General features: G+C 41.3%; 2 protein-coding genes and 1 pseudogene across 3 annotated transcripts in view; 2 read left to right on the top strand and 1 right to left on the bottom strand.

The window, feature by feature from the left end:
- Window positions 1-18,962, bottom strand: part of LOC133148504 (prelamin-A/C-like) — a 40,701-nt gene that overhangs the window by 18,825 nt on the left and 2,914 nt on the right. The window lies entirely within an intron of this gene.
- LOC133148508 (ATP-dependent RNA helicase DDX19A-like) lies at window positions 439-3,312 on the top strand. The gene is given in 9 exon segments (XM_061271551.1): window positions 439-531; window positions 620-722; window positions 835-878; window positions 880-947; window positions 1,036-1,213; window positions 1,319-1,556; window positions 1,743-1,905; window positions 2,141-2,332; window positions 2,452-3,312. Coding segments are annotated over 9 exon segments (1,110 nt in total). The 5' UTR covers window positions 439-469; the 3' UTR covers window positions 2,514-3,312.
- Window positions 2,489-18,866, top strand: LOC133148509 (ATP-dependent RNA helicase DDX19A-like; annotated as a pseudogene).

Here is an 18,962-nt window from a genome sequence, read left to right as displayed (position 1 = left end):
TTAAAAACGCAATTTCTACTCTCTTTTTTTTCCGCAGAAGACAAAGCGGCCCAGTCATTGTTGAACAAGTTAATCAGAAGTAATCTTGTCAACACCACAAATCAAGTTGAAGTTCTTCAGAAGGATCCCAACTCTCCACTGTACTCTGTAAAATCCTTTAAGGAGTTGTGACTGTAAGTGTATCATTCTTTAATTTATTCATAATCCCTCTTGTGATTTAGTGCGTCTGCCATAAATGACGAATGAGCTCATGTCTGTGGATGTTATCCAATAAAGATTACACACCACGGCAGATGCGCTCGTATTGAAAAGGGAAAAATAAAATTTGTGTTTTGCAAAAGTGTGGCAGAAGTGCTCGATGTTCATTACATGCCCAATTTGTTGTATTCCTGCCAAACTTGATCAATAAACCAAAAATATTTTTTCTCATATGTGCAGTAAACCACAGCTCCTTCAGGGTGTCTATGGCATGGGTTTTAACCGGCCCTCCAAAATCCAGGAGACCGCCTTACCCATGATGCTCGCTGAACCGTGAGTATGCTGTACATTGACTGTGATGTGCTACTTTTCTGAACTAAATATATGATGTGACTAAAGTCAGTTTGATTTTTCTGTTTAGTCCACAGAATCTAATCGCCCAGTCTCAGTCAGGAACAGGAAAAAACGCTGCCTTTGTGCTTGCCATGCTCAGCCACGTCAATCCAGACCACAAATATCCCCAGGTTATTTTTTAGAAATTTTATCAGTGATCCAAATGACCGCAGATGGGTTTATCCTTAGTCCTTGTGTGACCTGCGAGTTAGATTTCTAAATCTCTTTTTCCTTTTCCACCAGTGCCTGTGTTTGTCACCCACCTATGAACTGGCGCTTCAGACTGGCAGTTATTGAGCAGATGGGCAAAAACTACCCTGAAGTCAAACTAGTTTACGCCATACGAGGAAATAGGCGTAAGTTCACATCGAGTGCCATGTTGACGTTCTCGTCTGGTCCTCGGCGTGTTTTTGTGTTGACAAAGTTTCTTTGAAAATTTTCCAGTGCAGCGAGGCGTGAAGCTTCAGGAACAGATAATCATTGGCACGCCCGGCACCATGCTGGACTGGTGCAGCAAATTGAAGTTCATTGATCCCGAGAAGATTCAGGTGTTTGTGCTGGATGAGGCCGATGTCATGATCGCAACGCAGGGTCACAAAGACCAGAGTATTCGCATCCAGAGGTAAGAATGAATATTAATAAAAAAGTTTCCTGACAAATGTGGGAGTTCGCATTTTGAGTTTCCACTAAAGGATGCTACGATTTTAATTTGTTCTTTGCTACACAGGATGCTGCCCAGAAACTGCCAGATGTTGCTGTTCTCAGCTACGTTTGAGGAGACCGTGTGGGACTTCGCCAGGCGCGTCGTGCCTGACCCAAATATCATCAAATTGAAAAGAGAGGAGGAGACGCTGGATACTATCAAGCAGTACTATGTGTTGTGCAACAGCAAGGAGGAAAAGTTTGAAGCCCTGTGCAACATCTATGGCGCCATCACCATAGCCCAGGCTATGATTTTCTGCCATGTGAGGCACTTCCCTTCACCCAGCACTTTCCGATTGATAGATTATAAATGGCATCACATTTTCCTGAGAAATGTTCCAGAGTTTATTAAGAACGTCACAAGACTGGCGTCGCATAAATTCATTATGTTCCTTGAGTGTCTGGCTGGTATATGAACTGGTGACTCTGCTTTCCTTCATGCGATCCAGACAAGGAAGACCGCAGGCTGGCTGGCGGGAGAGCTTTCCAAAGAGAACCACCAGGTGGCGCTGCTTAGCGGGGAGATGCAAGTAGAGCAGAGGGCAGCTGTCATTGAACGCTTCCGGAATGGAAAGGAGAAGGTGCTTGTCACCACAAATGTCTGTGCCAGAGGTGAGGGACCCATGCAAGATAATTATGAAATATGTAGATATTTAACAATTATTTAGTCTTCCACTTCTCCCTATCAATTGCTTTTGTAATATTGTTTTAACATGTATTCTGACTGTCAACACCCTGTATGCTATTAGAGAAGATACCGTATGTATTCTTCATACATTGAAAATATTAACGTCAATTTCCCCTATCACCTCTCGCCTTTTTTTTTCCTTTTTTTTCTGTCCACCAGGAATTGATGTGGAGCAGGTATCGGTGGTGATCAATTTTGACCTGCCTGTAGACCAGGAGGGTAACCCAGACAACGAGACCTACCTTCATAGGATTGGCCGCACGGGTCGGTTCGGCAAAAGGGGGCTGGCCATCAACATGGTGGACAGCAGAATGAGTATGAACATTCTCAACAGGATCCAGGAGCATTTTAGTAAGTAGTTATCCTTGCCATTATCTATTGCATTGGCCAGGTTCAATGTAATATATATGTTTGCATTTTTATTCGTCCACTGGCAGAAAAAAAACACTCGCTGGTTTTCTCTTTTCCAGATAAGAAAATTGAAAAACTCGACACACACGATCTGGATGAAATTGAGAAAATCGCCAACTGAAAGACAAGTGTGCTGACAAAGTGGACGCCAGCTAGACTTGCGCTCTGCAAAGACTGTATGCTTCTTTATGCTGGCTTTTTAAGTTTGTATTTTAAGCCGTTAGGGTGGAGGGGGTAAAACCACATATACTGCACGTTTACATACACTTCAGTCTGTGGAACATACCCTATTTCACTCTTTTTACTATAATATTTTATTTTGTAATGCTGAAAAAGCTTAACTGTCAAGTAACTCCTAAAACCCCATTTGACTCTGCTTTTCATACATATATGAACATTTTTCATGAATGTATCCTCTTTAGGTCATTACAACATTGACAGTGTGTGGAAAGGGTGAAGTTGGGTATACTGCTGCTCTGAGTGCAGGGGTGTCATTTTGGGTGATGACTGATGGATGGATTTTAGGGTCTATGCAAATTTAGAGTATACTCACATGAAAGAAATGAAATTAACCTCAATTTATCTTCAGGGTGCGTAGCCAAATGCCAAAATGGAGATGACCTACTAATAACTCCTCAACATTTTAGATCATTCTGGAGTAAAGCCCAGTCACGCGTCCCTCACAATTTTATTTATAGAGTATTAAGACTACTCAGCTGTAACATGTAGTTGTTTTTAAACATTTTTTGCCTACCTATTCCACAACTTCCCACTTACCACAAACTTCACATCTTTTATTTTGAAATTCAACCAAAATTCTCTAAAATTTCGTTTTTCTACTCTAATTTCCACATTTTTCAACCGATTCAACCCATTCCAACTTTCAAGTGTTCATCTTTTGCCTACCTGTTCCACATATTCCCACTTACCAAAAATTCCAAATTTTCAAATTTGAAATTCAACCAAATTCTCCAAAATTCCGTTTTTCTACTCTAATTTCTACATTTTTCAACCGATTCAACCCATTCCAAATGTATTCACTTAATTCACCTTATGCTTCCCACATTCACTCCCATTCACCCCCACTTCCACTATGCTTACACAATTCAACCCTTGACCCCCAATTCCAGTGTGGCGGCCATCTTGGATGACCCTGGAGTGCCACCAACGAACCCAGAATGAACCGGAAGTGCCCTAAATCAAACCGAAAGTGACCCCAAATAGACCGGAAGTGACCCCAAATCAAACCGGAAGTGACCCCAATGTACCAGAAATGACCTTTTTAGACCGGAAATGACCCCAAATAAACCGGAAGTGACCTCAGACGAACCGAAAGTGACCCAAATTAAACCGAAAGTGACCTAAATAAACCGGAAGTGACCCAAATCAAACCGAAAGTGACCCCTAATAGACCGGAAGTGACCTCAGGTGAACCGAAAGTGACCCCAAATGAACTGAAAGTGACCTTTTTTGACCGGAAGTGACCCCGAATAAACCGGAAGTGACCTCAGCTAAACCGGAAGTGACCTGTAGTAAACCGGAAGTGTCCCAAATAAACCGGAAGTGACCCAAATTAGACCGGAAATGACCCGAATCAAGCCGGAAGTGAACTTATTTCAACACTAAGTGCCCCAAATAGCTACATTTGCGCTAACGTTTTCGGTTTTTGTCCAATTTAACCCGTTTCAACATTTTTACCCCAAAAGTGAACCTCCTGAGGCCGTTTTTTTTGTTTTGTTCCAAATTTAGAAAGATTTTGGCGCAATTGCTTTTTTTTATTTTCCCATTCATTCTCTCTATGGGGATTCAACATTTGCTCTAACTTCTACATTTTTTAACTTATTCAACCCGTTCCAACTTTTCAACACGTGTGCATGCACAAACACACACCCAGACACATTAGAGCAGCAGGAACGGAGAGAAAGTATTTGCACTGTATGTGCTTGTGTGAATGTGCGTGTGAGGACATTGTTGTATTTTCTGCGGTTAATTATTATTATGTGGGGACAAGCAGTACAGAAAATGGATGGATGGATGGATAATTATGATATAAGTATTATCATTATAAAGTGTTAGGATACGGATTTTAGCTATTGATCTGACTCCAAATTATGATCAACACTTAACACAAAAATTGCCATGTTCTAATCCACACACTGGCGCACCTAACAATTTTGCGAGTTCGTTCTGTCAAAGAGAAGACCAGTAGATCAATCAGACCGAATTTACCAATTGTTTAATCTTGACAAAGCAAGCTAATACAGGCGCCTGGGCCTTGGGTCCTTAACACAAAATCTCGTGTGCCTTCGTGACCAGAAAGACGACACATTCTTCCGGGTTGCCCAGTTTTAAAGAAACACAATATGAATATTCAAACATGCAAAAGATTGTGTGGTGATTGGTCGATGGTCTGTGGTCATCTCCTCCTCGTTTGGGTTTTCCCCTGCTCAGCACAGGTGTCTGGACCACAAAGACGAGTTGTTTTTTGCGTTCCCATCGGCCTTGAGATATGCTCCCTTTCCGGACCTCCTGTTCCACAATACTTTGAAGAAAACAAATTCATGTAGCCTGCACATTCCTTTCCACTTATTAAGCAACCACACTACTACTAGAAATTATATTGATATGGTTATATGTGTCTAACGGAGCCTTAATCAAATGTGTTTGCAAACTGCCGAAAGTACATTTCCCTTTAAAAGTTACATTGATACTGCCTTGACAGTGTCCATGAAAACATTATCAAACATTAATAATAATAATTCATTAAATTTGTAGAGCGCTTTTCAAAAACCCAAAGACGCTTGATAACATTTAATTAGTAATAAGTATAAATGGAAAATACTGTCGTCTTCAAATGTTATATTAGCTCTAACAGGGTAATCTTCGAACCTAGACATAATTTTGAATTTTGACACTTTTGTTTTGTAAAATCATCGCAATCATTTTCACAGTATTCCTTTTTATGTTTGAGGGAAATCCTGCTAGGAACCTTTAATATGGAGGAACTGTTTCCCTGCACTTCATTTCCACTCGGTAGACGTTGCTGTTGTACAAGGCTCTCAGTTGGTATCGGCACGCCATTGTGACTGAAGTACCGCACCCTACTTTTCCCTCACACAGTTTTTAAAACAACGACAAAGGGAAACGACGATGGCTTCGGACTCTTGGGCCCAGGCTGTTGACGAACAGGAAGCGGGAGCGGAATCAGTAAACGTAAATGTGCTAGTTTACGTTGAGTTAGCCTTGAAGATGTTTTAGTCACAGGCCTAGCGCTGTAAAAAATGAATGCTTACTATTTGTCTGGCGTTAAGACAGACATTGTTTCAACACAAATCTGCGTGTATTGCCGTGCCTTTGGATATTTGCTTAGTTTAAATGCAAGCGCTAGAATGCCCCAAATTAGCCGGTAAAGAATTGCTGCGTGCCTTGTGCGTTGCTAGCTTTTGCAGAAGCTACCATCAAAGAGGTAATTCATTGAGACAGCTTTAACTGGCTGGCAACTGAATGATGCAAAAGGTTCCAAAATAGCTTAACCTGATTAAGTAGAAGCATTGGCTTCTTCTAGATTTGTGCTTTCCAAGTTTTATGTTTCAGGGTCACGTTTATAAATATATATAACAGTTGACCATTACTGCCGTTAACGTGTTTTCCTAGTCAACTGTGGTAAACTGTTTTTTTTTTACAGATTGGAAACCTTCAACTAAAGGATGCACCTGGAGAAAACGGTATGTTTGCAAAGTGATGAGACTAATTTCAAGCATGAAAAGGCTATAAAGTGATTTTGCTAAGGAACATCTGTATCATCAGCAGGCAGTACTTTTGGAAAGTCAGAAGCGGGAGATAAGACTCCAGGAAAGACTACAGATGAAGATGACCGTGGTAAGCTGATGTGATTATGTATTCCCATACAGTAATTGAATTGTTTTGTCACCCCAAACGCTCCTCACAACAATTACGCTGTCAAAATTATTCACCGAATAGACATGATAGAGCAAAAGGGTAGAACATCAAAGTAAAAAGCTGTGTTCCAATAGAGCAAAAGTTGGATCAAAGTAAAAAGCTTTGATCAATGATGCCGTTTCTAAACCATCTAAACCATGGTATTCTAAACCAAAAAGGTAGAACATCAAAATAAAAAGATGTGGTCCAATGATGGTATTTATACTATATTATAATTTTCCACACTGAGAATACACAGAAAAAAATAAGTCATGCTAAGAAATTATTGTTTGCTTCCACATACTGCTTGCAATGTGTTCACATACTCGTCATTACTTTTTGGTGCAATTAATGAGTTTGCGTCGAAAATTGGTTCATAAATAGATGCAAAACAAATTGCGCGGGCCCGGATCGTATCTCAAAAAGGGGGGCTGCTGATGCGTCGGTTCAGAAGTGGAAAATTGGCACGTAAGTAGATGCAAAAAATCCGCGCAGCTTCCGTTCGTATCTCAAAATGTCCGTAAGTATAGGCGTTCGTAAGTAGAGGTGCCACTGCATATGCAAGTTTAACATGGTCGCTTTTACTCGTATGCTTTGCATGGTCCTTCAGATCACTAACAATTCCTCCCATCTTAAAAACGCAATTTCTACTCTCTTTTTTTTCCGCAGAAGACAAAGCGGCCCAGTCATTGTTGAACAAGTTAATCAGAAGTAATCTTGTCAACACCACAAATCAAGTTGAAGTTCTTCAGAAGGATCCCAACTCTCCACTGTACTCTGTAAAATCCTTTGAAGAGTTGCGACTGTAAGTGTATCATTCTTTAATTTATTCATAATCCCTCTTGTGATTTAGTGCGTCTGCCATAAATGACGAATGAGCTCATGTCTGTGGATGTTATCCAATAAAGATTACACACCACGGCAGATGCGCTCGTATTGAAAAGGGAAAAATAAAATTTGTGTTCTGCAAAAGTGTGGCAGAAGTGCTCGATGTTCATTACATGCCCAATTTGTTGTATTCCTGCCAAACTTGATCAATAAACCAAAAATATTTTTTCTCATATGTGCAGTAAACCACAGCTCCTTCAGGGTGTCTATGGCATGGGTTTTAACCGGCCCTCCAAAATCCAGGAGACCGCCTTACCCATGATGCTCGCTGAACCGTGAGTATGCTGTACATTGACTGTGATGTGCTACTTTTCTGAACTAAATATATGATGTGACTAAAGTCAGTTTGATTTTTCTGTTTAGTCCACAGAATCTAATCGCCCAGTCTCAGTCAGGAACAGGAAAAACCGCTGCCTTTGTGCTTGCCATGCTCAGCCACGTCAATCCAGACCACAAATATCCCCAGGTTATTTTTTAGGGATTTTATCAGTGATCCAAATGACCGCAGATGGGTTTATCCTTAGTCCTTGTGTGACCTGCGAGTTAGATTTCTAAATCTCTTTTTCCTTTTCCACCAGTGCCTGTGTTTGTCACCCACCTATGAACTGGCGCTTCAGACTGGGAAAGTTATTGAGCAGATGGGCAAAAACTACCCTGAAGTCAAACTAGTTTACGCCATACGAGGAAATAGGCGTAAGTTCACATCGAGTGCCATGTTGACGTTCTCACCATGCTGGACTGGTGCAGCAAATTGAAGTTCATTGATCCCGAGAAGATTCGGGTGTTTGTGCTGGATGAGGCCGATGTCATGATCGCAACGCAGGGTCACAAAGACCAGAGTATTCGCATCCAGAAGTAAGAATGAATATTAATAAAAAAGTTTCCTGACAAATGTGGGAGTTCGGATTTTGAGTTTCCACTAAAGGATGCTACGATTTTAATTTGTTCTTTGCTACACAGGATGCTGCCCAGAAACTGCCAGATGTTGCTGTTCTCAGCTACGTTTGAGGAGACCGTGTGGGACTTCGCCAGGCGCGTCGTGCCTGACCCAAATATCATCAAATTGAAAAGAGAGGAGGAGACGCTGGATACTATCAAGCAGTACTATGTGTTGTGCAACAGCAAGGAGGAAAAGTTTGAAGCCCTGTGCAACATCTATGGCGCCATCACCATAGCCCAGGCTATGATTTTCTGCCATGTGAGGCACTTCCCTTCACCCAGCACTTTCCGATTGATAATTATAAATGGCATCACATTTTCCTGAGAAATGTTCCAGAGTTTATTAAGAACGTCACAAGACTGGCGTCGCATAAATTCATTATGTTCCTTGAGTGTCTGGCTGGTATATGAACTGGTGACTCTGCTTTCCTTCATGCGATCCAGACAAGGAAGACCGCAGGCTGGCTGGCGGGAGAGCTTTCCAAAGAGAACCACCAGGTGGCGCTGCTTAGCGGGGAGATGCAAGTAGAGCAGAGGGCAGCTGTCATTGAACGCTTCCGGAATGGAAAGGAGAAGGTGCTTGTCACCACAAATGTCTGTGCCAGAGGTGAGGGACCCATGCAAGATAATTATGAAATATGTAGATATTTAACAATTATTTAGTCTTCCACTTCTCCCTATCAATTGCTTTTGTAATATTGTTTTAACATGTATTCTGACTGTCAACACCCTGTATGCTATTAGAGAAGATACCGTATGTATTCTTCATACATTGAAAATATTAACGTCAATTTCCCCTATCACCTCTCGCCTTTTTTTTTCTTTTTTTTCTGTCCACCAGGAATTGATGTGGAGCAGGTATCGGTGGTGATCAATTTTGACCTGCCTGTAGACCAGGAGGGTAACCCAGACAACGAGACCTACCTTCATAGGATTGGCCGCACGGGTCGGTTCGGCAAAAGGGGGCTGGCCATCAACATGGTGGACAGCAGAATGAGTATGAACATTCTCAACAGGATCCAGGAGCATTTTAGTAAGTAGTTATCCTTGCCATTATCTATTGCATTGGCCAGGTTCAATGTAATATATATGTTTGCATTTTTATTCGTCCACTGGCAGAAAAAAAACACTCGCTGGTTTTCTCTTTTCCAGATAAGAAAATTGAAAAACTCGACACACACGATCTGGATGAAATTGAGAAAATCGCCAACTGAAAGACAAGTGTGCTGACAAAGTGGACGCCAGCTAGACTTGCGCTCTGCAAAGACTGTATGCTTCTTTATGCTGGCTTTTTAAGTTTGTATTTTAAGCCGTTAGGGTGGAGGGGGTAAAACCACATATACTGCACGTTTACATACACGTCAGTCTGTGGAACATACCCTATTTCACTCTTTTTACTATAATATTTTATTTTGTAATGCTGAAAAAGCTTAACTGTCAAGTAACTCCTAAAACCCCATTTGACTCTGCTTTTCATACATATATGAACATTTTTCATGAATGTATCCTCTTTAGGTCATTACAACATTGACAGTGTGTGGAAAGGGTGAAGTTGGGTATACTGCTGCTCTGAGTGCAGGGGTGTCATTTTGGGTGATGACTGATGGATGGATTTTAGGGTCTATGCAAATTTAGAGTATACTCACATGAAAGAAATGAAATTAACCTCAATTTATCTTCAGGGTGTGTAGCCAAATGCCAAAATGGAGATGACCTACTAATAACTCCTCAACATTTTAGATCATTCTGGAGTAAAGCCCAGTCACGCGTCCCTCACAATTTTATTTATAGAGTATTAAGACTACTCAGCTGTAACATGTAGTTGTTTTTAAACATTTTTTGCCTACCTATTCCACAACTTCCCACTTACCAAAAACTTCACATCTTTTATTTTGAAATTCAACCAAAATTCTCTAAAATTTCGTTTTTCTACTCTAATTTCCACATTTTTCAACCGATTCAACCCATTCCAACTTTCAAGTGTTCCATCTTTTGCCTACCTGTTCCACATATTCCCACTTACCAAAAATTCCAAATTTTCAAATTTGAAATTCAACCAAATTCTCCAAAATTCCGTTTTTCTACTCTAATTTCTACATTTTTCAACCGATTCAACCCATTCCAAATGTATTTACTTAATTCACCTTATGCTTCCCACATTCACTCCCATTCACCCCCACTTCCACTATGCTTACACAATTCAACCCTTGACCCCCAATTCCAGTGTGGCGGCCATCTTGGATGACCCTGGAGTGCCACCAATGAACCCAGAATGAACCGGAAGTGCCCTAAATCAAACCGAAAGTGACCCCAAATAGACCGGAAGTGACCCCAAATCAAACCGGAAGTGACCCCAATGTACCAGAAATGACCTTTTTAGACCGGAAATGACCCCAAATAAACCGGAAGTGACCTCAGACGAACCGAAAGTGACCCAAATTAAACCGAAAGTGACCTAAATAAACCGGAAGTGACCCAAATCAAACCGAAAGTGACCCCTAATAGACCGGAAGTGACCTCAGGTGAACCGAAAGTGACCCCAAATGAACCGAAAGTGACCTTTTTTGACCGGAAGTGACCCCGAATAAACCGGAAGTGACCTCAGCTAAACCGGAAGTGACCTGTAGTAAACCGGAAGTGTCCCAAATAAACCGGAAGTGACCCAAATTAGACCGGAAATGACCCGAATCAAGCCGGAAGTGAACCTATTTCAACACTAAGTGCCCCAAATAGCTACATTTGCGCTAAGGTTTTCGGTTTTTGTCCGATTTAACCCGTTTCAACATTTTTACCCCAAAAGTGAACCTCCTGAGGCCGTTTTTTTTGTTTTGTTCCAAATTTAGAAAGATTTTGGCGCAATTGCTTTTTTTTATTTTCCCATTCATTCTCTCTATGGGGATTCAACATTTGCTCTAACTTCTACATTTCTTAACTGATTCAACCCGTTCCAACTTTCCAACACGTGTGCATGCACAAACACACACCCAGACACATTAGAGCAGCAGGAACGGAGAGAAAGTATTTGCACTGTATGTGCTTGTGTGAATGTGCGTGTGAGGACATTGTTGTATTTTCTGCGGTTAATTATTATTATGTGGGGACAAGCAGTACAGAAAATGGATGGATGGATGGATAATTATGATATAAGTATTATCATTATAAAGTTACATTGATACTGCCTTGACAGTGTCCATGAAAACATTATCAAACATTAATAATAATAATTCATTAAATTTGTAGAGCGCTTTTCAAAAACCCAAAGACGCTTGATAACATTTAATTAGTAATAAGTATAAATGGAAAATACTGTCGTCTTCAAATTTTATATTAGCTCTAACAGGGTAATCTTCGAACCTAGACATAATTTTGAATTTTGACACTTTTGTTTTGTAAAATCATCGCAATCATTTTCACAGTATTCCTTTTTATGTTTGAGGGAAATCCTGCTAGGAACCTTTAATATGGAGGAACTGTTTCCCTGCACTTCATTTCCACTCGGTAGACGTTGCTGTTGTACAAGGCTCTCAGTTGGTATCGGCACGCCATTGTGACTGAAGTACTGCACCCTACTTTTCCCTCACACAGTTTTTAAAACAACGACAAAGGGAAACGACGATGGCTTCGGACTCTTGGGCCCAGGCTGTTGACGAACAGGAAGCGGGAGCAGAATCAGTAAATGTAAATGTGCTAGTTTACGTTGAGTTAGCCTTGAAGATGTTTTAGTCACAGGCCTAGCGCTGTAAAAAATGAATGCTTACTATTTGTCTGGCGTTAAGACAGACATTGTTTCAACACAAATCTGCGTGTATTGCCGTGCCTTTGGATATTTGCTTAGTTTAAATGCAAGCGCTAGAATGCCCCAAATTAGCCGGTAAAGAATTGCTGCGTGCCTTGTGCGTTGCTAGCTTTTGCAGAAGCTACCATCAAAGAGGTAATTCATTGAGACAGCTTTAACTGGCTGGCAACTGAATGATGCAAGAGGTTCCAAAATAGCTTAACCTGATTAAGTAGAAGCATTGGTTTCTTCTAGATTTGTGCTTTCCAAGTTTTATGTTTCAGGGTCACGTTTATAAATATATATAACAGTTGACCATTACTGGCGTTAACGTGTTTTCCTAGTCAACTGTGGTAAACTGTTTTTTTTTTACAGATTGGAAACCTTCAACTAAAGGATGCACCTGGAGAAAACGGTATGTTTGCAAAGTGATGAGACTAATTTCAAGCATGAAAAGGCTATAAAGTGATTTTGCTAAGGAACATCTGTATCATCAGCAGGCAGTACTTTTGGAAAGTCAGAAGCGGGAGATAAGACTCCAGGAAAGACTACAGATGAAGATGACCGTGGTAAGCTGATGTGATTATGTATTCCCATACAGTAATTGAATTGTTTTGTCACCCCAAACGCTCCTCACAACAATTACGCTGTCAAAATTATTGACCGAATAGACATGATAGAGCAAAAGGGTAGAACATCAAAGTAAAAAGCTGTGATCCAATAGAGCAAAAGTTGGATCAAAGTAAAAAGCTTTGATCAATGATGCCGTTTATATTCTAAACCAAAAAGGTAGAACATCAAAATAAAAAGATGTGGTCCAATGATGGTATTTATACTATATTATAATTTTCCACACTGAGAAGACACAGAAAAAAATAAGTCATGCTAAGAAATTATTGTTTGCTTCCACATACTGCTTGCAATGTGTTCACATACTCGTCATTACTTTTTGGTGCAATTAATGAGTTTGCGTCGAAAATTGGTTCATAAATAGATGCAAAACAAATTGCGCGGGCCCGGATCGTATCTCAAAAAGGGGGGCTGCTGATGCGTCGGTTCAGAAGTGGAAAATTGGCACGTAAGTAGATGCAAAAAATCCGCGCAGCTTCCGTTCGTATCTCAAAATGTCCGTAAGTATAGGCGTTCGTAAGTAGAGGTGCCACTGCATATGCAAGTTTAACATGGTCGCTTTTACTCGTATGCTTTGCATGGTCCTTCAGATCACTAACAATTCCTCCCATCTTAAAAACGCAATTTCTACTCTCTTTTTTTTCCGCAGAAGACAAAGCGGCCCAGTCATTGTTGAACAAGTTAATCAGAAGTAATCTTGTCAACACCACAAATCAAGTTGAAGTTCTTCAGAAGGATCCCAACTCTCCACTGTACTCTGTAAAATCCTTTGAAGAGTTGCGACTGTAAGTGTATCATTCTTTAATTTATTCATAATCCCTCTTGTGATTTAGTGCGTCTGCCATAAATGACGAATGAGCTCATGTCTGTGGATGTTATCCAATAAAGATTACACACCACGGCAGATGCGCTCGTATTGAAAAGGGAAAAATAAAATTTGTGTTCTGCAAAAGTGTGGCAGAAGTGCTCGATGTTCATTACATGCCCAATTTGTTGTATTCCTGCCAAACTTGATCAATAAACCAAAAATATTTTTTCTCATATGTGCAGTAAACCACAGCTCCTTCAGGGTGTCTATGGCATGGGTTTTAACCGGCCCTCCAAAATCCAGGAGACCGCCTTACCCATGATGCTCGCTGAACCGTGAGTATGCTGTACATTGACTGTGATGTGCTACTTTTCTGAACTAAATATATGATGTGACTAAAGTCAGTTTGATTTTTCTGTTTAGTCCACAGAATCTAATCGCCCAGTCTCAGTCAGGAACAGGAAAAACCGCTGCCTTTGTGCTTGCCATGCTCAGCCACGTCAATCCAGACCACAAATATCCCCAGGTTATTTTTTAGGGATTTTATCAGTGATCCAAATGACCGCAGATGGGTTTATCCTTAGTCCTTGTGTGACCTGCGAGTTAGATTTCTAAATCTCTTTTTCCTTTTCCACCAGTGCCTGTGTTTGTCACCCACCTATGAACTGGCGCTTCAGACTGGCAAAGTTATTGAGCAGATGGGCAAAAACTACCCTGAAGTCAAACTAGTTTACGCCATACGAGGAAATAGGCGTAAGTTCACATCGAGTGCCATGTTGACGTTCTCGTCTGGTCCTCGGCGTGTTTTTGTGTTGACAAAGTTTCTTTGAAAATTTTCCAGTGCAGCGAGGCGTGAAGCTTCAGGAACAGATAATCATTGGCACGCCCGGCACCATGCTGGACTGGTGCAGCAAATTGAAGTTCATTGATCCCGAGAAGATTCAGGTGTTTGTGCTGGATGAGGCCGATGTCATGATCGCAACGCAGGGTCACAAAGACCAGAGTATTCGCATCCAGAGGTAAGAATGAATATTAATAAAAAAGTTTCCTGACAAATGTGGGAGTTCGCATTTTGAGTTTCCACTAAAGGATGCTACGATTTTAATTTGTTCTTTGCTACACAGGATGCTGCCCAGAAACTGCCAGATGTTGCTGTTCTCAGCTACGTTTGAGGAGACCGTGTGCATTTGCCATCTAACAAGATGGACGCACGATGCTTGCACTTTGCGTTACGGAGTAACGACATTTCTGGAAAGATACACGACGCGTAATTCATTTATTTCAGACGACACCTCGTAGTCGCCACACGTAAATGGATAAAAATGGTTTACGGTGTTCTTTTATTAAAATCTTTGTTTTAGGTTAGCCCCCCTCAAAAACCGCACAGGCGCCATTATGAAATGTGCTTCCAAATTTATATAGCAGATGACATTGTAACGTAAGCACTGATATGTACTGACCGAGTAAGATCAGTAGTATTGAATCATTGCCCAGTGTTAATTTGTAGCAGTCTTGAAATGCTACATACCCATGAACTATTGACTTTGTCACTGCACTGCCATCTGGTGGATGTTAAAAATCATTGCTGGGAAACTCTTTCTTTTCAGTCTAACATTTAAATAATTGCGTGTTTTTTTATTATACGTGGTATCCATTTATTTTTATCCAATTTGAATATGGTAATGATATGTTGTGTCGCTAATAAAATAATCCCAAAGTCAGTCAGATGTATTATAATAGTAATTATTCTATGAATGATTTGCCATTTGTCATCTACTAACTAAACAAGTCAATTTCTCTCTTTTTTTTCTTTTTCAGAATGGCGAAAAACATGATCCGCGCTAAAGTAGTCGCGATGAGGACTGCTCTGCGTGCAAAAACATGGATTTGTGCAGCTGATGGCACCTTGTCCATGCACGGCCAGCACAATAATGTAACTGTTGCCCTCTGTGACGACGAGAAAGCCTATAAAATTGTTCTGTTTGAACACTTGGCAGCAGTTACATTTTTTTAAACTTTGGTGTGGACGAGAGTGGCCAAGGGCTCCTCACCAAACCCGGCTCAAAAATATTCATGGCGGCCGAGGTGCAAACCAGCCCGCAGCTGGAAGAAGAGGCCAGGGCCCTGGTCTACCCCAAGTCAGTGGCATCATCTCCTCAGGAGGTAGTGAATAAACTACCTGAGGAGATGGTGTCACTGGAGGGCGTAATAACCGATGTAAGTCACCTGCACCCGCAAATGCACATATACACACATGTCTTTGTGTACACCTGTGAAGACATGATGCATGTGCAATAATGTACATGTAATGTACCCACCGACACACACACACACAAACACACACACACAATATCTTTGAAATGCTCTGTTTAGTACTAAGGTACCAAAAGTTTTATTTTTTTTTGTCATCTCAATTTGCTCCACTTCAGATGCGTCCAATCCGCATGGTGCGCCAGAGAGGGAACAGCCTTGCGCCATTTCGGACTTTGACACTAAAAAAAGTAAGTAGCCATTTGTACTTCCCCTGTTGTAGCACTTTGCACACATACTCTTTTTTAAACTAACGCAGGATGAAGCCGCTGTCAAAATTGGCCTTTGGCGTGAGGCTAATCTCATTGAACTAAAAGTAGGGGGTTCCTTCATTTTCACCCACCTGAGTGCCCGGGTGAACGATTCGGGACTAATGCTCCACTCTACAACTTGCACAGAAATAAAGGTTAGTAAATGGCTTCATAGCAGTGGAATTTAAATGGTGCTTGCTTTTTGCTTATTATCCCCTTTTCCAAGATTAACTGGGTTAAGGTTCCCAATCTATTTTTCTCATTACAAACAATGGAAAACAAATTAATCCGTTCCAAGACTAAATAAATCCTTTTCTTCAATTTTTTTTTCTTCATTTCTTCATTTTTGTCCCATCGCGCAATTGCAGCGTTCCGCCCAGCGTTCAACCGTAGCGCGCTGCCGACCGCGCAACTGCTCCGCGCTGGTCGCATTATTGTGACAGAGCCGTCGCTGAAATTTTGAAAATATTTGTACCGTCCTAATGTACTTTCCAAAATTGAAGTGTACCTCAGTGCGCAGGGAGCTTAATTTGGTCCCATCGCGCAACCGCCCGCAGCGCGCCGGGCGCTCACTGTCGCGTGGCTTTAATAACGTCTTTGTGTTCTAGGATGGCTTTACTGCTCCCACTTGCTTTATTTGGAGGCATGATTAGCCTTTGGTAAACTTTGTTTTCCATTCATAAAAACTAATTAGATATTCTTTTTTTATTCAACAGCCCTGCAACTCCAGCCTCACCCTAACAGTCTGTGGTATCCTCTATGGGGAAGAGGTGGTGGAGGTTGTGTCCAATTCGGGCGAAGTTACAAGCATCAAGCTTCAGATCTGGCAGAAAACTTTCAGCCAGCCCCCGAAGATACCACAAGATGGGCTGGCCATCACTGTCACGCGTGTGCAGGGTGACGTGATAAAAATTGAGTGCGTGAATGAATGCATGGATGAATGCTTGAATGAATGTATGAATGAATGCATGAATGCATGAAGGAATGAATGTTGATCCAATTTGAATATGGTAATGATATGTTGTGTCGCTAATAAAATAATCCCAAAGTCAGTCAGATGTATTATAATAGTAATTATTCTATGAATGATTTGCCATTTGTCATCTACTAACTAAACAAGTCAATTTCTCTCTTTTTTTTCTTTTTCAGAATGGCGAAAAACATGATCCGCGCTAAAGTAGTCGCGATGAGGACTGCTCTGCGTGCAAAAACATGGATTTGTGCAGCTGATGGCACCTTGTCCATGCACGGCCAGCACAATAATGTAACTGTTGCCCTCTGTGACGACGAGAAAGCCTATAAAATTGTTCTGTTTGAACACTTGGCAGCAGTTACATTTTTTTAAACTTTGGTGTGGACGAGAGTGGCCAAGGGCTCCTCACCAAACCCGGCTCAAAAATATTCATGGCGGCCGAGGTGCAAACCAGCCCGCAGCTGGAAGAAGAGGCCAGGGCCCTGGTCTACCCCAAGTCAGTGGCATCATCTCCTCAGGAGGTAGTGAATAAACTACCTGAGGAGATGGTGTCACTGGAGGGCGTAATAACCGATGTAAGTCACCTGCACCCGCAAATGCACATATACACACATGTCTTTGTGTACACCTGTGAAGACATGATGCATGTGCAATAATGTACATGTAATGTACCCACCGACACACACACACACAAACACACACACACAATATCTTTGAAATGCTCTGTTTAGTACTAAGGTACCAAAAGTTTTATTTTTTTTTGTCATCTCAATTTGCTCCACTTCAGATGCGTCCAATCCGCATGGTGCGCCAGAGAGGGAACAGCCTTGCGCCATTTCGGACTTTGACACTAAAAAAAGTAAGTAGCCATTTGTACTTCCCCTGTTGTAGCACTTTGCACACATACTCTTTTTTAAACTAACGCAGGATGAAGCCGCTGTCAAAATTGGCCTTTGGCGTGAGGCTAATCTCATTGAACTAAAAGTAGGGGGTTCCTTCATTTTCACCCACCTGAGTGCCCGGGTGAACGATTCGGGACTAATGCTCCACTCTACAACTTGCACAGAAATAAAGGTTAGTAAATGGCTTCATAGCAGTGGAATTTAAATGGTGCTTGCTTTTTGCTTATTATCCCCTTTTCCAAGATTAACTGGGTTAAGGTTCCCAATCTATTTTTCTCATTACAAACAATGGAAAACAAATTAATCCGTTCCAAGACTAAATAAATCCTTTTCTTCAATTTTTTTTTCTTCATTTCTTCATTTTTGTCCCATCGCGCAATTGCAGCGTTCCGCCCAGCGTTCAACCGTAGCGCGCTGCCGACCGCGCAACTGCTCCGCGCTGGTCGCATTATTGTGACAGAGCCGTCGCTGAAATTTTGAAAATATTTGTACCGTCCTAATGTACTTTCCAAAATTGAAGTGTACCTCAGTGCGCAGGGAGCTTAATTTGGTCCCATCGCGCAACCGCCCGCAGCGCGCCGGGCGCTCACTGTCGCGTGGCTTTAATAACGTCTTTGTGTTCTAGGATGGCTTTACTGCTCCCACTTGCTTTATTTGGAGGCATGATTAGCCTTTGGTAAACTTTGTTTTCCATTCATAAAAACTAATTAGATATTCTTTTTTTATTCAACAGCCCTGCAACTCCAGCCTCACCCTAACAGTCTGTGGTATCCTCTATGGGGAAGAGGTGGTGGAGGTTGTGTCCAATTCGGGCGAAGTTACAAGCATCAAGCTTCAGATCTGGCAGAAAACTTTCAGCCAGCCCCCGAAGATACCACAAGATGGGCTGGCCATCACTGTCACGCGTGTGCAGGGTGACGTGATAAAAATTGAGTGCGTGAATGAATGCATGGATGAATGCTTGAATGAATGTATGAATGAATGCATGAATGCATGAAGGAATGAATGTTGATGCATAATTGAATGCATTGTTCAAATTAAAATTGAAATTCAACAAAATTCTCCAAATTTTGGTTTTTCTACTCTCATTTCTACATTTTCCAACTCATTCAACCCATTCCAACTTTCAACTGTTCATCATTTTCCTACCTATTC

This window comes from Syngnathus typhle, unplaced genomic scaffold (assembly GCF_033458585.1).
Source record: "Syngnathus typhle isolate RoL2023-S1 ecotype Sweden unplaced genomic scaffold, RoL_Styp_1.0 HiC_scaffold_97, whole genome shotgun sequence".
Classification (NCBI taxonomy): Eukaryota; Metazoa; Chordata; class Actinopteri; order Syngnathiformes; family Syngnathidae; genus Syngnathus; species Syngnathus typhle.
This window is presented reverse-complemented; position numbering and strand designations above follow the sequence as displayed.